The 20,340-nt window shown below is 43.4% G+C and overlaps 1 protein-coding gene across 1 annotated transcript in view; it reads right to left on the bottom strand.

Annotated features, from left to right (window-relative positions):
- The window catches only part of LOC124256150 (leucine-rich repeat-containing G-protein coupled receptor 5-like), a 185,267-nt gene that overhangs the window by 29,781 nt on the left and 135,146 nt on the right, over positions 1-20,340 (bottom strand). Inside the window, exons 4-8 of the mRNA XM_046690107.1 lie at positions 8,817-8,888; positions 4,052-4,123; positions 2,688-2,759; positions 588-731; positions 283-354 (exon numbers count right to left, since the gene is read on the bottom strand). Coding sequence (XP_046546063.1) covers positions 283-354; positions 588-731; positions 2,688-2,759; positions 4,052-4,123; positions 8,817-8,888 — 432 coding nt within the window. The remainder of the gene's footprint in view (positions 1-282; positions 355-587; positions 732-2,687; positions 2,760-4,051; positions 4,124-8,816; positions 8,889-20,340) is intronic.

Below are 20,340 nucleotides of genomic sequence, written 5' to 3'. Positions count from 1 at the left end.
GCGGTCACACGCGATATTGACTTTTCGATTTGATACCCACGTGTGTTTGATCATTTCTGACTGTGGAACATTTCAATGAATGAGCGTCTTTTCTATGTTGTTGTTTTTGTCAGTCGTCCATCTGTTATTATCCACTCAAAAAATATCAATTCCTTACACGTGCTTTTAATAATCTGAACTTTTATAAGTGGTGCGTTTTCAATGATGTTCAGTATATATATAAGCAAGCTATAAACGGACACACAGTGAGCCATAGAACACAAATCGTTTGGAGGAACTCACAGGATACTTAGCTTGGTGCTGTTCGCGAATGCATGGGAAGGCAGCTTCTTTATTTCATTCTCGTTCAGATTTCTGAAACAAAGAAGAAAGATCCATGGGTACGAGCATCGTCATCAAGGATGGCTTATGCTGAGACGCTTCCGTTTTTGAGGTCGCTCTCATGTCGTCTCACCTATCAGTAAAATACCACAGATTCAGTTTGTTTTAATGATTTCGCCAAACCCCCAACCCCCAAAAAACCAACAAAAAAAACCAACAAACAAAACCCAAAACCAAAACCAAAACAAACAAAAAAAAAAACTCACATGGCTGCGAGGGAGGGTAGATGGCTGAGGGCTGCAACTGGGACAGTCTTCAGTTTGTTGGTATCAAGCCACAGTTTGCTCAAACTGTGCATGTTCCGGAAGGAATCAGGGGGCACAACTTCGATCTGATTCGTCTCCAACTTCCTGCAAGTGAAATACATCGTTCAGTTGAGTAAATATAAACGCAAAACAATACCCAGCCTTGACTATCATCAGTAACAAAATCCGTTTGGTGTAAAGGAAAAATAACTGTGAAGGTCTTAAGAATGGATCACTGAAAATCAGTGGTGACACCAGGTGTTCACGATTAATTTGCATCGTTCATTGATTCATTATTAACCAGGTGTTCGCCTGTTGACTTAATGTTTTTCAAGTCTAGGGAAGACTAACTCGTTGTCGATGTATAAAGCCACCTTGACACTTACACGAATTTTGGCCCCGCACTGGTACGCAATTTTGCGTGCCAATTAGTAAATTCGGCGTAAACTTTTGTGAAGTGTGCATTAAGTGAGAGTGAGAGAGGGTGAGAGAGAGAGAGTGAGAGAGGGTGAGGGAGGAATATATTTCTACCAAACACAGCAGAAACAGGGATCAGAGTTAGCAAGAAAGAAATACCGGACTACAAATGGACGGATGAGGGAACTATGAAGCTGGCCGAATTTGTTAAGCAGCACCCCCAGCTGTTCGACAAAACAAGCAGAAGACGTCGAAATGATATGGCATAGGCTTGTCGTCATTAGGGAGTGGAACTGGTCCAGGCAGTCTGGCTCGGTTGTCCTCGACATTTTTATGCAAAGTACAGTTCTTCCATGTCCCTCCATCTGAAGCACCGCCCTCTACCCCAGCATCAACATACAAGAAATTGTATCCAACATCTACATGGGTCATAACCACAATGCTGTGGAAGCCCTTATAATTGTAGTAGAATGATCCAGCTTTGGGTGGCTTCTTCATGGCGACGTGCTGGCCGTCCACAGCCCCCAGACAGTGGTGGTAGTTCCACCTGGAACAAAACCTTCAGCAACCTCTTTCCACTCCTCTTCAGTTTTGGGGCATCTGAATACTTCGTTCTTGTAAACCTCAATGATGGATTTGCAAACCTCTGGTAAGAACTTGCAGATTGTACTAACTTCGACTCTGAAGCTGTACTGTAGACTTGCATAGGAATTACTAATGGCTCGGAAGCGAAGAGGTGTTGCCCACCTCCAGCGGTTCTCTCATGAATGTAGTCTTCTTCTCAAGATGAGGGGTTAACTTCACCACCATCTCTTGAAACAAGTCGGGGGAAATTCTCAGGTTATTTCTGTAGCCTCTTGGATCTTCCTTTGAGTTTGAGTTTTGTCAATAACAGGTCATAATGTCTTCTAGTCAACCATTCTCTCACCCACACTGTCCTTGCTTTCCTTTTTCTAGTTCGTCTTCTTCTTTGGTGCATTTGCTGGTCTTCAAGAAGTAATAGTGCTGCACCTGCGAGATATAGACACCTTTTCTTTTCTGCAATAATAGCTTGTTGTTTGGTGTTCAACATCTTGTAGGTCCACAGCAGTGCATGAAGCTGGGGTGATGCCTACTAGTTATATAGGGTGGCGTCAAGCGGGACAAAGCGGGACCAAATAATACCACGGCTGTTTCACGCATGTGCGAAGTGGTTGTGGCAATGCATGCTCATGCTGGAACTATGCGCGTCGTGCGTACCATGCCGTACACTGAACGTAAACAATGCGCCAACTATACTTGACCCTAGTCGTAAATAATGCGTACCAATGCGCACCATTTGCGGTCACGCATTGCGTGCCAAGTGCGCAACTTATGCGTAAACAGGACGCGAACAGTGCGCAAATTAGGCTTCACGCTTACCATGCGTACCATCTAAATTACACGCATTGCCACGACGAATTGCGCGGCAGTGCGGGGACAAAATTTGTGCAAGTGTCAGGGTGGCTTTACCGTAGATCTAACGGGTTGTTTCACGGATGCGGCGGGACGACACAGGCAACTGATCTCATCTTACCTCCGCTAACCCCCTCCCACTAAAAAACAAAACACACACGCACCCACGCGTGCACGCACACACCCAGGCGTATAGAAGCCGGTACTCACAGTTCGGTGAGACGGTCCAGACTCTGAATCGCTTTGCGCGGCACAACCTTGAACTGGTTACCTTGAAGCCATCTTAAACAAAACCAGGACACCAAATATGGTTACATATGGCATGTGACACTCACAGAGATTACATTTGACATAGAAAATAGGGAAAAAACCCGACAGGATTACTTGTTACCATGTAACGTGCGACAGATATGAGATTACCTGTGGCACCTGACCAACGAGATTACATGTGAGATGCTATAACTTACTATGGATAGCATTATTAACGCGTATTTATTCTAAATTATTTTATTTCATATAATATGTAAACACAATACAATAAGAAATCAGTATTTATTCCATACAAACAAAGCTTGGTACAAATCTGATTTACTTTTGAAGAACATTCTGTCAGGTTATAATGCCAACAGTTTGTCTAAGAAGAGGGCGTTATATATTTATAGCTATGATGTATTTATATAGCGCCGAGTTCCAGCTAGGCTGCTCACAGGCGCTTGATAACCGAGGTGGCGTTATATCCATGGCATTCAGTCTAGTCAGTTCATTGTTATTATGTAGATCATTGTTATTATGTAACTTATTGTTATTATGCAGATCGTTGTTATTATGCAGTACAGTGTTAATTTGTAGATCATTGTTATTATGCAGATAATTGTTATTATGCAGATCGTTGTTATTATGCAGTACATTGTTATTATGTAGATCATTGTTATTATGCAGATTACATTGTTATTATGTAGATCACGACTCCGTGCAATAAATTCATTATGGGTTTCACTGTAGATATCTAAACAACTTTACTAGATTCATTACTCCAGTTCACCCCGTTTTAATCACCATACTTTCATGATTTCCCAAGAGTATATTATTTTCTTGTAATTGCATTTCACCTGATTAATTCCAATAAACCAAATAAAAAATATCAATTCGAATGTGTTTAAAGATGGTAAATAGCAAAGAATGTGCTTTCTAATTTGGGAAACAATTGTCGGATTTGGGATATTTTTATCCAACTATTCGTCAAGGCAGACTTCCTGGCGAAATCCCTGTACAGCGTAGGAATTCGTTTTCAAGAGACATGTCTAAAAAGTCGTTCTCAACAGATAAAATCGCCAAAGAGCTAGTGTTGAGTTTCTCTTATTTCCACTATTTATAGCCAGCCAATATTCTAGGTTATGAGCTGCCGCTAAGCATGTAAATATGTTAACAAATGACACCGGACGCCGGACGCCGGACGCCGGACGCCGGACCACGACATACGCTCACAACAGCCCATGGCCAAGACATATTCTAACTTATATGCGTGATACCATATGGAAACGTAATCAGTGTTGAGGCTGTAGAAGGTGACTCACAGCGTCTGGAGGTGGCGGACGTTGCGGAAGAGGCGCCGAGGGAGCTTCTTGAGGTGATTGCTTGCCAGACGCCTGGACAAAAACATAAAATATGTCATGAAAAGCGGAACTTATTTGCAAATACTCTTAACGTCTAACACCATTTTGTATTCGCAAAAACATATGGGTTCTTTTTTATATTTCTGTTGATCAATGCAGCAGTAGATATTAAATATAGTGTCCTGTAAACAAACTTCCTATTATCCCCAATGCTACACGTACAAAAGAGTCTTGCTAAAGTGGTTTCTCTGTATATTCTTCATATTTGCTTATTCTAGCAATGCTTGATGGGTATAAGTCAAAAGCGATAATTGTAAAAACGAAATGCGGCTAGTTATCAGTCATGACAATATCTTTCCAAACAATATTCATCACAATATTTCAAAATTTATTGAAACATTTCTTCCTGTAAGTCAAACGAGGCCGTTACATATGTCGGTCTTTAGTGATGTAGTGACGGATATATGAGAAATGGCAGACCGATCTGATTAAACGACTGCAGTTTGCATCGTGCTCAGCAAGAATACATCTGCATCATAGATACATCACAGGACAAAGGTCTCGGGTTTGAAACAGCTTATGACTCATTTAAAATCATTGTCCGTAAAGGGTGGAAAGGGGGCGGTGGGGTACCGTGGTTAAAGCGTTCGCTCGTCACGCCGAAGACCCGGGTTCGATTCCCCACATGGGTACAATATTGCTAAAAGCGACGTAAAACTAAACTCACTCACTCACTAGGGGTGGAAAGATTATCTGCCACTGTGCAGGAGTATGGGGGTGACAGACCAAATATCATAAATGGGGATGGTATTGGATTCGAACCCACTTGCTATAACTGGCAACTAACGTGGCGATTTTGCGTCACTTTGGCTATTGAACCAGCCTCAGAACATATGAATGGGTGATTCAAGTTTGCTTCACGCCATTTTAACAGCGTTTTGTATAATTGCATCTTGATAGCTGGACACAGGAGGTATCCCAAAGTGATGCAGGTGTTCGTTGTAAACACCATGGGGTTGTAGTGGGGTTGTAGTGGGGTTGTCTAGGGTTGTAGTGCACACTGATCCACTGACGGTGGTCATTATTTGCGCTTTGAGCATACACTTTGTGTATGGAAGCTAAAGCAATATACGTACACGCGTTATTGTTACAACCTTGTTAGAACCCATGGAATTGAGTTCAGTTGAGTTGAGCAGAGTTGGGTTCAGTTGAAGTTTTACGACGCAACGACGTTGTTTCAGCTGTATAGCGACGTCCAAGTCTGTTACTCATACACACTTCAATTACAAAGTACAAAGACGTTTTCATAAATACACATTTCTTTATTACAGCATTATTTACAAACAGAAAAGTCATAACACCAAATTTTAAAAAAACAGCCAATGTCACGCGTACACATAGTCACAGCTTATGATAAAGACCAATATCTCGTTAGTTGTTCACAATGAGATTGATTCCTTCATAATGTGAATGCCTTGTATTTGAAAAGTCCACACAGTCAAGCAGACAGTCGTGAACACTTCATCGCAAGAGACACCTAGGAGGTCCATCTCCATCTGTTTCAAGCAGATAGTGGTGAACACTTCATCGCAAGTGACTCCGAGGAGGTCCATCTCCATCTGTTTCAAGCAGATAGTGGTGAACACTTCATCGCAAGAGACACCGAGGAGGTCCATCTCCATCTGTTTCAAGCAGATAGTGGTGAACACTTCATCGCAAGAGACACCGAGGAGGTCCATCTCCATCTGTTTCAAGCAGATAGTGGTGAACACTTCATTGCAAGAGACACCGAGGAGTTCCATCTCCATCTGTTTCAAGCAGATAGTGGTGAACACTTCATCGCAAGAGACACCGAGGAGGTCCATCTCCATCTGGTTCAAGCAGATAGCGGTGAACACTTCATCGCAAGAGACACCGAGGAGGTCCATCTCCATCTGTTTCAAGCAGATTGCGGTGAAAACTTCATCGCAAGAGACACCGAGGAGGTCCATCTCCATCTGTTTCAAGCAGATAGTGGTGAACAGTTCATTGCAAGAGACCCTGAGGAGGTCCATCTCCATCTGTTTCAAGCAGATAGTGGTGAACACTTCATCGCAAGAGACACTGAGGTGGTCCATCTCCATCTGTTTCAAGCAGATAGTGCTGAACACTTCATCGCAAGAGACACTGAGGAGGTCCATCTCCATCTGTTTTCAGCAGATAGTGGTGAACAATTCATCGCAAGAGACACCGAGGAGGTCCATCTCCATCTGTTTCAAGCAGATAGTCATGAGTAAACTGTGGCCAATACGACATCGTCGTAGAATGACCTCATCACGTCTTGACTGACAACCCATGTAGTTATAACCGATTGTTGGTTAGTTAGTTAGTCAACTCAGTTAGTCAAGTTTATCTCGTCCCACCTGGGCGCCCCACCTTTGTCTTAAGGAGTACAACTTTTGATAGTGGGTTTGAAGATACGGATCAGCAATGAGGATAACGGTTTGTCAACAGCTGTTTTAGCTGCAGCATCGGCTATGCCTACGTGCCCTGGAAATCAGAAAAGGTCGATTTGACATTGTAGAAAGATCGTTGTAAAGTTGTAAAATGTCGAAGATGAAAGGGTGACTCGAAATGACATTTTGAAGTGCCTGAAGGCAAGGCTATGAATCTGAAAAATGATGAATTTGTTTGAATGCCTTTGTTGTTTATATAGGTCAAGCATAGGCGGATCCAGAGAGGGGGTTTGCAGGGGTGCCCCCCTGTGCTGAAAGGTTGTTAAATGACCATTGAAACTCGGGTGAAAATGAAGTGTACACCCCTCCTTTGTCAATAGTGTGCAAACCAACCACACACACCCCACCCCCTTCTCAAAAAGCTGTATCCGCCCCTGTCAAGGCTGTAAAGATAGCTTTGGTCTCAGCAGTGAAAATGGAGCTATTGTCGGGGATTCTTGAGGAGGCAGTCTTGGAGCCAGTGACTGTAGCACTGGCAACTTTGCCATCATCCTTGGATCCGTCTGTAAATATGGACCTATGGGTGTTATATTTGGAACGTAACTGGTTGTATTCCTGTTAGAACACTTTTCGGACTGTTCAATTTAGCGAGGGTAAGATCCACCTCTGGCTTCACCATCTGCCAGGGGAAGACAAAAGTCGGTAAGGTGATGTGATATCGAAATCAATTTCAGCTGCAGAGATGTCTGTTTGAATTCTGATTCCAGGTGTTGGAACCAGGCTTGGCAGATTAGGAAACAGGTGTTCATAGAAAGGGTTGAAAACACAATTGTATGCTGGATTTGACTGATTTGAACTCAATTTAGTGATATACTGCAGTGAAAGTTTAATGTGGCGTTGGTCAAGGGGAGGTTCGTTAGCCTCCGCATATCGACTGTCTACGGAGAGGTCCTGAATGCTCCAAGACAGAGCCTAAGAACTTGGTGGTGCTTGCTTAAGCAGGCTTCACCATAGACAATGGAGCTATAATCTAATTTGGCTTGGAATTATTAGGAAGGCTGAAGACGAACATAACGATATTAAAATATTCGAGAGATTCCATTGCATTTAAAATGCATTAGTCAGGAAAACTATATTCACTGATCACTAAATTCAGAGATGACACCAGGTGTTGGCGAAAAGGGTAAGTATGGCATGCTCTTCTGGTACCACCCGTCACAAAATTCCTAAAAGGTATGAGATTGTTGCCTTAAGCAGCTCCAAGCACTATTCTTGTCGAACGGTGGCGAGCATGAAACAACCGGTGATCTGAGTATCACGTACAATGACCCACGTGACTGGTACAACGCCAGGCTTAACGCCAACACCATTTAAAATGTTCTTCTGGAGTTTTGTAAACACCCTGCGTTTTGTTATCCGAATCTTGGCTATACATTCAAGTGGTTGACATCATGGATACGATGACATGCATCAACCAGGACAGCGTGCCTGACCAGATTCCGTTAGTCGCGTCTTGCGACAAGCACGGGTTGCTTAAGATCAATTCCAATTGAGTCTTATACATACATCCATGGGTCCTCTTTTCAGATATACTGTTATTTACTGATGTTTGGCTGTCAGACCTCCGTGGTCTAGTGGGCAGTGTCTGTTTGGAGAGCGGAAGGTCGTTGGTTCGATCCACGGCAGTATCACAATAGTCACTGAATGACGGTACTATCTCTGACCCTGAGGGTCGGCAATGAGGGGATAAAACTATGGTGGCTGATTTCAGCCACCATATAAAACAGAATGGTTGGCTTTGAGTCAGTATTCTGTGAGTTGAGTATCAACGTTAAGCTGCAGCATGGCGTCTCACTGGGCTGGCACTATAACACAAGCAGACAGACAAACACATACACACACGCACACACACACATACGCACATGCATACACACACGCACACTCACATACGCACACACGCACACATACACATATACACACACGCACGCACACACACACACACACACACACACACACACACACACACACACACACACACATTCGGACATCTAGTACGTCCTCTGTATTTCAGACGCTTGCTGAAGACATGAAAAAAAAGTTGCTTTGCAGATTTGAATTCATCCAGCACATGTATGTGAATATGTGATGACAAGATGCACCCGTCCTTTTCAAATAAGAGTGCATCCGACTTGCTGTTTAGACTAGAAACAAGGTCATCATGAAACTTCATCACGTTACCAATAAAGTAATGTTTGTTCGTGGTGAGATTTATACATAATAATACAACTCACAGCTCTTTCAAGGATTCCAGCTTCCGGAAGATGGTTTCTGGCAGTTGACTGATGTTATTCATTCCAAGGTCTCTGAAATAAAAATCAATATCGTTGGAAACATTCAGTCTTTATTTAAAGCAATGCGAATACGTGGCAAAAAACACATCTTGGCCCTGGCCCACTAAACAAGTGTGTGTGGTTGTTGGAGGGAAAAGGTGACCAGTCCGTAATGGAGTGAGTGAGTGAGTGAGTGAGTTTAGTTTTACGACACACTCAGCTATATTTCAGCTATATGGCGGCGGTCTGTAAATAATCGAGTCTGGACCAGACAATCCAGTGGTCAACATCATGAGCATCGATCTGCGCAATTGGGAACCGATGACATGTGTCAACAGTCCGTAATGGAGAGTTGCGTCCCTTTGGCGCGGCAGGAATTTGAATGTAAATGCCGCCCACCATTTTACATTTGGATTACTCAGTCCACTCTCTTCTCATCATGTGAAGGTAGGGGCGGTGGGGTAGCCTAGTGGTTAAAGCGTTGGCTCGTCACGCCAAAGACCCGGGTTCGAATCCCCAAATGGGTACAATGTGTGAAGCCCATTTCTGGTGTTCCCCCTCCGTGATGTAGCTGGAATATTGTTAAAAGCGGCGTAAAACCAAACTCAGTCAGTCAGTCAGTCATCATGTGAAGGTAATTGACTGAATTCATCCAGTCTCCAGTATAAACAACAGGTACCCAGGACACATTGATTCATTGTTGAAATGTGGTTGATCAGAGGATGCTACATTTAAAATACCCATTTCATCATCACTGTGTCAACACTGGCTGTTTGATATTGGAAACATGTTTAAATCTAACATTATATCAACGTTGGCGTTTCGATATTTGAAAGTATGTTGAATTATTGATCTAAAGAGATCTGATGTTGATTCAACGTCGACATTTCAAACTCATTTCAGCTTTCCAATCCAATAAATCACATATTCAGCATTGTTGATCTGCTGGGTAAGCACTGACAATAACATATGTTACATTTTGGATTACACTTTCACAGTATTGCCTCTGGCGTTGTGTATCCATAGCAACGACGGTGCGGTTGGGTAGCCTAGAGGTTAAAGCATCCGCTCGTCACGCCGAAGACGCGGGTTCGATTCCAAACATGGGCACAATGTGTGAAGCCCATTTCTGGTGTCCCCCGCGGTGATATTGCTGGAATATTGCTAAAAGCGGCGTAAAACTGAACTCACTCACTTATCTCAACCGGCACATATTGACTCGATCAAGCCTGATGCTAGCCTGACCTCGGACAAAAATTGTACTTGTGATTGCGATTGCGGAAAACTGGTCCAAGCAGTGAATTTCTGCCGTTGACAGCATCAATAACGCAGGTTATAGTCCAAGTCGTCGGTTAAAGGATCCTACAGGGATCACAGCTCGCGGCGGCATCAGGAGCACGATATCTCCCCCAGCATGCCGCCTACTTCATTTAACGTTTCCACGTTTGTGATGAGGACTGGCGGATCTCGTGTGTTGTAGACAGATCATTGTTGCTGGAGAACCGGTACACACCGTGCCGACGGTACGAATTGATCAAAATATCTTGAGGGGATTATCTTGTTTGTATCGAATCCTCCGAGAGATGGGCGAACACTCCGAGACTCGCTTGAAGTCAGAGCATGAACGCATTAGACGATGTGATGGTGAGGCGAAAATATTTTGAAGGACATGCCTTGTTTATCTTAAGTCTGAGAGAGAAGGTTGACTCAGGATTTGTCATAGCTGTTGTGGCCATAGGTCGGGGATGTTGTACTACAACTTGTAGTGCAGTCACGTGTGTTTGGGTGAACGTTGGACTTTGTCGTGTGTGTTGAATAAATGTTGTGGATGTAGCAGAAACACGTGTGTTGAATAAATGTCGGTGATGTTGTAGCACAGTCACGGGTGTTTGGGTGAACGTCGCGGATGTTGTAACGTAGTCACGCGTGTTGAATGAATGTCGGTGATGTTGTAGCACAGTCACGGGTGTTTGGGTGAACGTCGCGGATGTTGTAACGTAGTCACACGTGTTGAATGAATGTCGGTGATGTTGTCATCATGAGTGTTGAAGGAACGCCGGGACTGATATCCGACTTGTAGCGACATCGTGAGTTTGTAATAGCGTTTTAAGGATGAAGAAGCAGCGACACTTGAAACCTCCGTAAAACCACATTGCCTTACTCAAATCTTTAAGGGATACGTAAGCATGGTAAATACAAGCATCATATGATTCACATGTAGAGAAATTCCCGCAGTTGACAGCTCATGATTCAAATTTCACTTAACTTGATTAAACTCTTAACGTATCGGATTAATCAAACAGTAAAATGTTTAGGTCAACACTATTTTACCAAAAACTAACCATGACAAAAGACAGTTTACATGTAAACTTCGGTGTAACGCCGCTTTCAGCAATACTCCAGCAATATCACGACGGGGGACACCAGAAATGGGCTTCACACATTGTACCCATGTGGGGAATCGAACCCGGGTCTTCGGCGTGACGAGCGAATGTTTTACCCAATTGGCTACCCCACCGCCACAGTTTAAAGGAAGACATTGAGCGGTAAAGAAGGAGTGAGCGAGTGCGATTAGTTTTACGCCGCACGCAGCAATATTCCAGCTATATGGCGGCGGTCTGTAAATAATCGAGTCTGGACCAGACAATCCAGTGATCAAGAGCGTGAGCATCGATCTGCGCAATTGGGAACTGATGACATGTGTCAACTGTGTCAGCGAGCCTGACCACCCGATCCCGTTAGTCGCCTCTTACGACAAGCATGGGTTGCTGAAGGTTCATTTTAACCCGGACCTTCACGGGTCGGTAAACAAGGACCAGGAGATCCAAGGAAACATATGGCCTGAAAAGCTCATGCAGGAATGTCCCTTTCAGCACACATACCCTCGTTATAAGTGTCACGAATAACAACTAAGAATGTTATGGTCTTAGCAAAATTGAGAAAAGTTGTTAAAAGGCAGCGATTGCAACTATTAAATGACTACCTTTAATACAACCTGAAATCGGCCAACAATGAAGTTACTTAAAACTGCCCTATCAGAGTTAACTTACTTTCTGCACGGTACAGAAATTGTCTGGACTCGCAACTGAAGCCAAATAACTGTGTCCAACTCTCCTTGAGCGATCATCTCATAGCAGGCAAAAGAGCAGGCCACCAAATCACTGTTAAACAAAGGCGACCGGGCAGTCCTTCACCGCTCTGCAGACACTCTGGCCTTCATAGTCGCGACGGAAGCCAAGAAAGTATTCACCAATATCAAAACATCAATACTTTTCTGTTAGGTGGGTACTGGAGCTGTGTCCGCCAATCACGTTGACTCGCGACTCATTCTATAGCAAGACGTGTATAAAGAGATACATCTTGTTGGGCAGAAAACAATTACATTTGTTTGACTTTCTTATGTCTCTGTAAATGATGTTGTCAGTCTCTACAGTCGTCCAATAAATCACCACAACTTGGCCTTTCTCCGCGAAGGAGGAAGTGCCCTTCGATAGGCGATCAGTAACAGGTTGATTTTTTTTATTGGGCGAGGAACATTTTTGTGCCTAATTTCCCTATGGTGTGAGTAGTAGTAGAAGTAGTAGTAGTAGTTGCAGCAGCAGTAGTAGTAGCAGTAGCAGTGTTAGTTGTAGAAGTAGTAGTAGTAGTGTTGATGGTGGTGTTGATAGTAGTAGAGGTAGAAGTTGCAATGTTCCAGCTATTTATATGAATACTACTACTACTTTTACTACTACCACTGCTGACCGCCTCCGTGGTGTAGTGGTTAGAGCGTCCGCCCGGAGACCGGAAGGTCGCGGGTTCGATCCCCGACCGCGTCATACCAAAAGACGTTAAAATATGGTATTTGTTGGTCCCTGCCTGGCGCTCGGCATTAATGGGTACAAAAGGACTGGTCGGCTCGGAGTCAGTACAGTCGGACATTTCGTACAACACCCACCTTAGGTCTCGAACCTAAATACCGCCCAACCCATGCAGAGCACTGGGATAACCCGGACAGAAAGTAGTGGACAGGATGAAACGTTCATGAGGTCTGACGCGATAAGAACGTTGTAATCAGTGGAAATCTCATCAGCATACAGTTTGCACGGTTTCTCTCATTTCCAAGATCAAAGGAGACTTGGATCAATTATCACGATTGCCACCGTGTCAATATTCATCTGTTGAGTTGACTGGGCAGTCAGAGGAGATGGGTTTAGATAAAATAGCATCTAACATTTACAGGTGATGTTTAGAATGTCAGGGGTCGGGTCAAACACCTCCGGAATCATAGATATGACCCTCAGGTCCTCAGCAATGTGAATCTCCTTTCCTTGCTCGCCCCTCTCTCTCTCTCTGTCTCCCCCCACTCTAAGCTAACCATTGACAAAGCAAGCTATTTTGGTGTGTGTTAGTGTGAACTGTATTGTAGTTTTGGTGATTCTCCCTCTGAAATATGAGAGTTAATGCATTAGAGACTGATCAGCAGTGTGGGTCCCTGTTACCTGCTCTCTCTCGCTCTCTGTCTGTCTGTCTGTCTCTCTCTACCACACACACACACACACACACACACACTCTCTCTCTCTCTCTCTCTCTCTCTCTCTCTCTCTCTCTCTCTCTCTCTCTCTCTCTGTCATAATGCCCTTTTGCTCCTGTACGATCTATCGTTCAGTGTGAAGGTCGCGGGTTAGCAAACTGGTACAAATACACAAACGACGTCATGGCGACGTTGATGTTCTTAACGATTTATCGACTAAATTATCGATGACAAACAAACAAAGACTATTTTGATCCTAGCGGGACAAGGTCAATACGCTTCCTTCACATAATGATATGCATCAGTGAACCAAACCAATTTCTCGAGTCCAATACTCAAGGCACCACATCGAAAACATGAAGAGAACTAGCCCCTAAAGCCTCATTTAGACAGACACTGTCCACTCAAGGAGGGTGCCAGCTGGAGTTTGGAGAAAAGTCCGTGGTGATTCAGGCGTTAAACGTTCACAACTTGAGCGAAGGGGCGGTGGGGTATCCTAGTGGCTAAAGCGTCTGCTCGTCACGCTGAAGATCCGGGTTCGACTACCAACATGGGTACAATGTGTGAAGCCCATTTCTGGTGTCGCCCGCCGTTATATTGCTGGAATATTGCTAGAAGCGGCGTAAAACCATACTCACTCAAGTGAAACCTGAGACGTGTATGGTGCTGACAAATCGAGGAATAGGGCGAATCTGAGTTTCATATTATAGGTTTCTGATACTTCTAAGGGAGGCAACTCTGAAAAGCCAAGTCCGGCGTTCTACACTTAGTTTATGTGGGATCTGCTTCCGGTATAGTCAGCGGTAGTGTAAACTTCATTACAAACAATTTATTCGAGACTGATACAAATTAATCATCATGGGAAAGACTTTGCAGACATCAGATTTAGATGTGAGTTGATGTCCATGAATATTTACACAACAGATAGCGCTCGAGAAGGTTGTTCTGCATTTGGAATTTAAAGTTCATCCATAGTAACATGAGTAACATTCTACTAAACACAGAAGGTGAAGCACTTTAGGGAGCGTTGTGTATCACACCTGTTATGCGTTTTGCAGATAAATATCAGAAATCTAGATTTTAAGTCACAGATTGTAATATCTCAGCAATATCATAACGGGTGACACAAGAAAGAGGCTTAATTACTCGCCCGTGGAAGAAAATGCAGTGTAATATTTTTACAGCAATATTACACTAGTGTAATATCGCTAGACGTATGACGTCATAATGGTTTACAGTTATGACGTCCCAATGCTAATACCTCTGTCACAATGGTATTAGACCTTGCTTGACTCGTGGAAAGCTGAGAGTCATCACACTACGTAGGCAGTTTCTATCAATTTATGTTGGAGAGTAATAAACATAATACTAAACTCGCTTCCGTGAAATACCATTTTTATTAAACTCGTAAAAGATTTAGCATTAAACTCGTTTGATACCAAATCTTTAACTTGTTTCATAAAAATGGCATTACACGGAAGATCGTTTAGTATCCTCTATCTATACAATTACTAGCCCTCAACATAGCGAACGCACACATTACTGCTTTCGTACTGCCCCTGACATACATGAACGGAACTGAAAAGAAACCGATAGATCTTTTCTGTTATCAACGTCCACTTCCTCTATATATGCTTAACCATCCTTCTTTCAACACGTTTTTAGAACTTCATCGATGGTGAACTTTGATAAAAGATTCTTGAGAAATAGTTTTAATTCTCGATCTTGAAAATGTAATCAGAGATCACTCTTCAGGAAATAAAGTAAATGTACTTTGAGTTAATCGATTAGGGAAAGATAAAATGGTTTTTAAAAAAAAATAGTTGATGATGTGTAGACAATCGAATGCATCCACAGACAACTCTTCTGTGTTCACCCACAATCCATATCCATCAGTTCGGTATTGAACAGATGATGAAGAAAGATAGACGAGTGATAATAGAAATCAATAATGCTTAAAAACACTTCAGGGTTTATTATTAGGCAGGTTGGTATTCACCAACATGCCAAGAAATGTGAGGTCCGTGCTGAAGCTAAGTAAAATTGGGGTTAATGGTCCTATATGTAGTTCACTCGGAGTCCGGATTAACAAGGTTCCATTTTGCATCCTGGATTAATGTGTGATGACACTAGTGCAGGTGTACTGACCCAGGGGTCTTTAGAAAGGTCAAGTATGCGCGACCTCCACAATCCATATCCATTAGTTCCGTATTGAACAGTGATGACGGAAGATAAACGAGGATGAAATATAATCAATGATAATAAACAAATACACATGTTATATTTCTCATTGTTCATGTTGGTATTTACCAATGGAACGGACCCGTGAAGATCCCGGTTAGAATTGATCTTCAGTAACCCATGCTTGTCGTAAGAGGTGACTAATAGGATCGGGTGATCAGGCTCGCTGACTTGGTTGAAACATGTCATCGCATCCCAACTGCGTAGATCGATGATCGTGCTGTTGATCACTGGATTGTCTGGTCCAGATTCGATGCCATATAACTGGAATGCCATATAGCTGAGTGCGGCGTAAAACTAAAGTCACTCACTCACCCAATGGAAAGGGATAGCGAGGTGCGGTTTACAGGTACTGAAGTAAGACGGGTTAATCATCCTGTGTGTCAGTCACCCTCAGTCTCAGTTTGCTGAGAGGAGGTATCACTGAGTCCGTGAGTCACTTCAGAGACGGGGTGACAGTAGTGCGCATGTGTACTGAACCGAGGGTCATTAGAAGGGTCAAGCAAGTGTGACCTCGGAAATTCGCCTCGGTCTGAGATCACGCTTGAACACACTGCACTGCCAGTCCGTCATTATGACGCTCCGTTAAATGCTCCTTTTTATGATTATCTATTTACAGCGCTCCTGAGTTCCTTCTTAATGATCTCCACGGCCATAACATTCTGAAGGAGCAGATTGTCATTAGGAATTGATATGGACTAATTGAGACAGCTGCCAAGGGTGCGTCCCGCTGTAACGCTATAAACGATCTAATCAAATGAAGACGTGATAGAGTCTCGTCACACGCCTCGTACACTCACCCTCGGCTGGCACGCATGTAAGCACGTGTTTGACAAGAGTGAGTAAGTGAGTATGGTTTTACGCCGCTTTTAGCAATATTTCAGCAATATCTCAGCGGGGGACACCAGAAATGGGCTCACACATTGTACCCATGCGCGGAATCGAACCCAGGTCTTTGCCGTGACGAGCGAACGCTTAAACCACAAGGCTACCCCACCGCTCCGATTCACAAGACGCTAGTGCTGTCAGAGTCAGACATTGTGCAAGCACGAAAGAGTTTGTCTAGGTGAGAATGTGAGACTGGCCATGGAGAGAATTCGAATGAGAGAGCAGCCGTGTGCAAGAGTTGGAGATTAGAAAGTAGACTCGTGAGAAAAGGAGCCAGGCTTTTTGTCGGAATGGTAATGTGTGAGAATGTGAGTGATATTGTGTCAGGAAGGGATGGTAGCTTTGTGTGAGAATGGACTATGTTGTGTAGGAATAAGAGTTAAACAGTAGTCTTGTGCGAAAATGAGCCAGACCTTTTGTCTGAATGGGAATGACAGATAGTGTGTGAGGAAGAGATGGGAGCCTTGTGTGAGAATGGGCTATTTTGTGTAAGAATGAGAAATAGAACAAGAGATTGTAGCTTTGTGTGAGAATGAGAGGAGGGTAGACTTGTGTAAGAATGGACTATTTTGTGTAAGAATGAGAAGGTGAGGAAGAGATGGTAGCCTTGTGTGAGAATGAGAGGAGGGTAGACTTGTGTAAGAATGGGCTAGTTTGTGTAAGAATGAGAAATAGAAGAAGAGAGTGTAGCTTTGTGTGAGAATGAGAGGGTGGCGGTTAGCCATAATGGGAAAGATGTTGTGTGACAATCAGGGTGATATTGTGTTCGATTTAGCATAGTCATACGTCAGCAAGTGAGTGAGATGCAGCTTCCACACCTTCAAGCAAACTACACTTCTTTGACAGGGGTTGGTTTGGGGTATTACAAAAAGTAAAAAACAATGGGCATTGTGATCAATCATCGACAGACACCGGGTAAAAGGTAAAAGTACAAATGGGAAAGAACAGACACACACAAGGCACTGATGACAAATCCAGGTGGAAAAAGTAGCACTGGAGGTGGAGCTGAAAGATCAAGCATCACACGCGGGTCGAATCTGGGATTCGAACCGGGGTTCCGCAGCTCCTGGTAACGCTAAATACAGAACACAACTCTTGGGACGTGGCGCCTCCACTGTTAGGGTGTCCAGAGAAGAAAACAGCTATTCTCACGTGACCAAGCTTAATCCACATTTTCAGCAAATCTACCTCAGACAAGTGATCAAATCTAATCAGATGGTTTGTTTTGATAAAAACATTGATATAATTCACTGTAAAAGCTCAACGAAACCTTGTAAATAGATTTTATGTCAATTGTTCCTGATACCATTTTTAAACGGGGAAGGATCTGTGTTTTTCACGAAGCTATTATTAACTTTATACCGAAACGCCCAGATTGCACATTATATAGCAAATAGGATTTTGTCACAATTAGATTGAAGCTCATTTCATCAAAGTTTTTTTTCATCCGTTTTCGGAAACATCTCTCAGTTGATCAGCTTTTTTACAAACCCACAGAGCGCTCTGGCGGAACTGACGTAAAACATGTATCCCCTTCAGCCGTAAACCCCAACACGCAAGAATGGCACTCGTTAACTTAAGTTGGCAAATTTAATTAGGCTCAGTTCTTCTAAGCCAGAAATGAAATCGATTGAAGGTGTAAGCAGTCATTAATAGATAGTGCCTCACACACGAATGAGTTTCGTTCAGCGTTACAGTGTTATAGCATCGTGGCGACGTGACGATGTATCACGGCTTTGAGACTTAATCCGGTTTATAACAATCAGATAAACCTATTTCTGTAATGTTATCGTTACTTGAGTACTTCAAAGCAGTTGATGTACTTAAAATCCTTTTCCGTTTTTGATTATGTGCGTGACGATTTTTCGACTTTACCCGCGTAGTGATCACACAAAAAGAAGTTCGGCAAGTCGGCGGAGAGTTGAGCTCCGGGTAATGCTATCGCCATCTTAATAGGGTTTCCGCTGAGCATGAAATACAATTACATAGGTGAGAAATTCCAAAATAACAGCGTAAAATTTATCTCCATCACAATTCTGGCTTATTGTGTCCAAGGCTTAACTCAGTCATGAGAAAAAAGGGAAGTTAAACAGCAACTTTAAGAAATTGTACTTGAACGTACTCACATCAAAGAATATGTGTTAAAAAGAGTTTTGTTAGGGCAGGGGATGGTATATCGTTGAAGTGGTAGAAGTAATTGTTATTTTACAGTGAGTGAGGGTAGCCCAGTGCAATTTGGTTCGTCAACAGTAATCCAGTTATATCACGGCATGCCAGCTCGTTACAGACATGTTACAAACATGTTGTTACAACTTCTGGAGGGGTGGATTTAAACCCACCCTAAGTGACTGAGTGAGTTCGGTTTTACGCCGCTTTTAGCTCTATTCTGGAAATATCACGGCGGGGGACACCAGAAATGGGCTTCACACATTGTTCCAATGTAGGGAATCGAACCTGGGCCTTCGGCGTGACGAGTGAACGCTTTGACCGCTGGGTTACCCCACCGCTCCAACCCAACCCTAAGACTTGTGAGCATCTGAGGGAGCGACAGTTTGTGTATGGCGGAGGAGATAGGGGCAGAGAGATATCACTGGTGCCGTGACCTAGCATGTGTTACGTGTGCACGTGGGGTACCTTCTCAATAAAGTAAACATTTTAGTACCTTTTGGGTTAAGTCCCATCCTGGATTCGAACGCACGCTGTCAGACTGAGATAAGAACGCACTTAACAGTACATGGACAACTAAATGAGAGACAATGCATGGTGGACTAGACGAGATATAGTGCTTAGGGGACTGGATGAGACCCAATACACTGGGAACTTGATGAGAGACAATGCATGGTGGACTAGACGAGATATAGTGCTTAGGGGACTGGATGAGACCCAATACACTGGGAACTTGATGAGAGACAATACATGATAGACGATGAATGAGAGAATAATCGGGAGTGTGGTTGAATGAGAGAGTTTGTGAATGAGTGTGGTAGGAGGGAGTGACAGAGTTTGTGAAAAAAGAATGGTAGAGTACCTCAATGACACACTATTACAGCGTAAGTGTGTAATTGATGTGTGTGAGTTTTACGCCGCTTTTAGCAATATTCCAGCAAAATCCCGGCGGGGACACCAGAAATGGGCTTCACACTCCTGTGGGGAATCGAACCCGTGTCTTCAGCGTGACGAGCGGACGCTTTAACCACTTGGCTACTCTGCCGTCAATCACTATTACAGAGAATGATGTAACGTGCTTGAGTACAGCACCAAGCATGTACCACTTTATATTGCTCTAATTTAGCTTCGCAAACCTGAAGCTAGAAAGACATATCCAATTTCAGACTACGTTCTGAAGAACTGCGAGAAGATGATACCTATCTCGGAGAATTATCCTTCCACTAACGCACGTTCTATGCACTGGGGAGAAACGTCTTCTTAACTTATCATGGCAAACTTTACAGCCAGAAGACTTTGTCTGCGTTGTGACACTTAGGCATACCAGGAAACTATTTTGATGGGTTCAAATCCTGCCAGTTATGGTTATATTCCTATGTTTATCTGTCTCACGCCTCGTGGCTTCCACCAAAGACGTTAACGTCTAGGACCTGCAACTCTGGGTTTTCCTCCTTCACCAAGGGAACGGATAACGCTTAGCAGGTGCATTGCTGAGAGATGCCTACTTGGCAGAAGACCACAAAAATATAACAGAGAAATAATATCGATGCTCATAACAGAGCGAAGAGTGAATATGTAAGGGTTATTGCCGCTTTTGGCATAACTACCTGCTGAAACCAGAAAAAGGTTTCACATATTGTACCTATGTTCATAATCGAACCAGGGTTTTTGGCGTGA

The sequence above is a fragment of the Haliotis rubra genome, unplaced genomic scaffold, assembly GCF_003918875.1.
Source record: "Haliotis rubra isolate DU_JTF1 unplaced genomic scaffold, ASM391887v1 Scf62, whole genome shotgun sequence".
Classification (NCBI taxonomy): Eukaryota; Metazoa; Mollusca; class Gastropoda; order Lepetellida; family Haliotidae; genus Haliotis; species Haliotis rubra.
The sequence above is the reverse complement of the archived record's forward strand: the minus strand, read 5'-3'. Positions and strand labels throughout refer to the sequence as shown.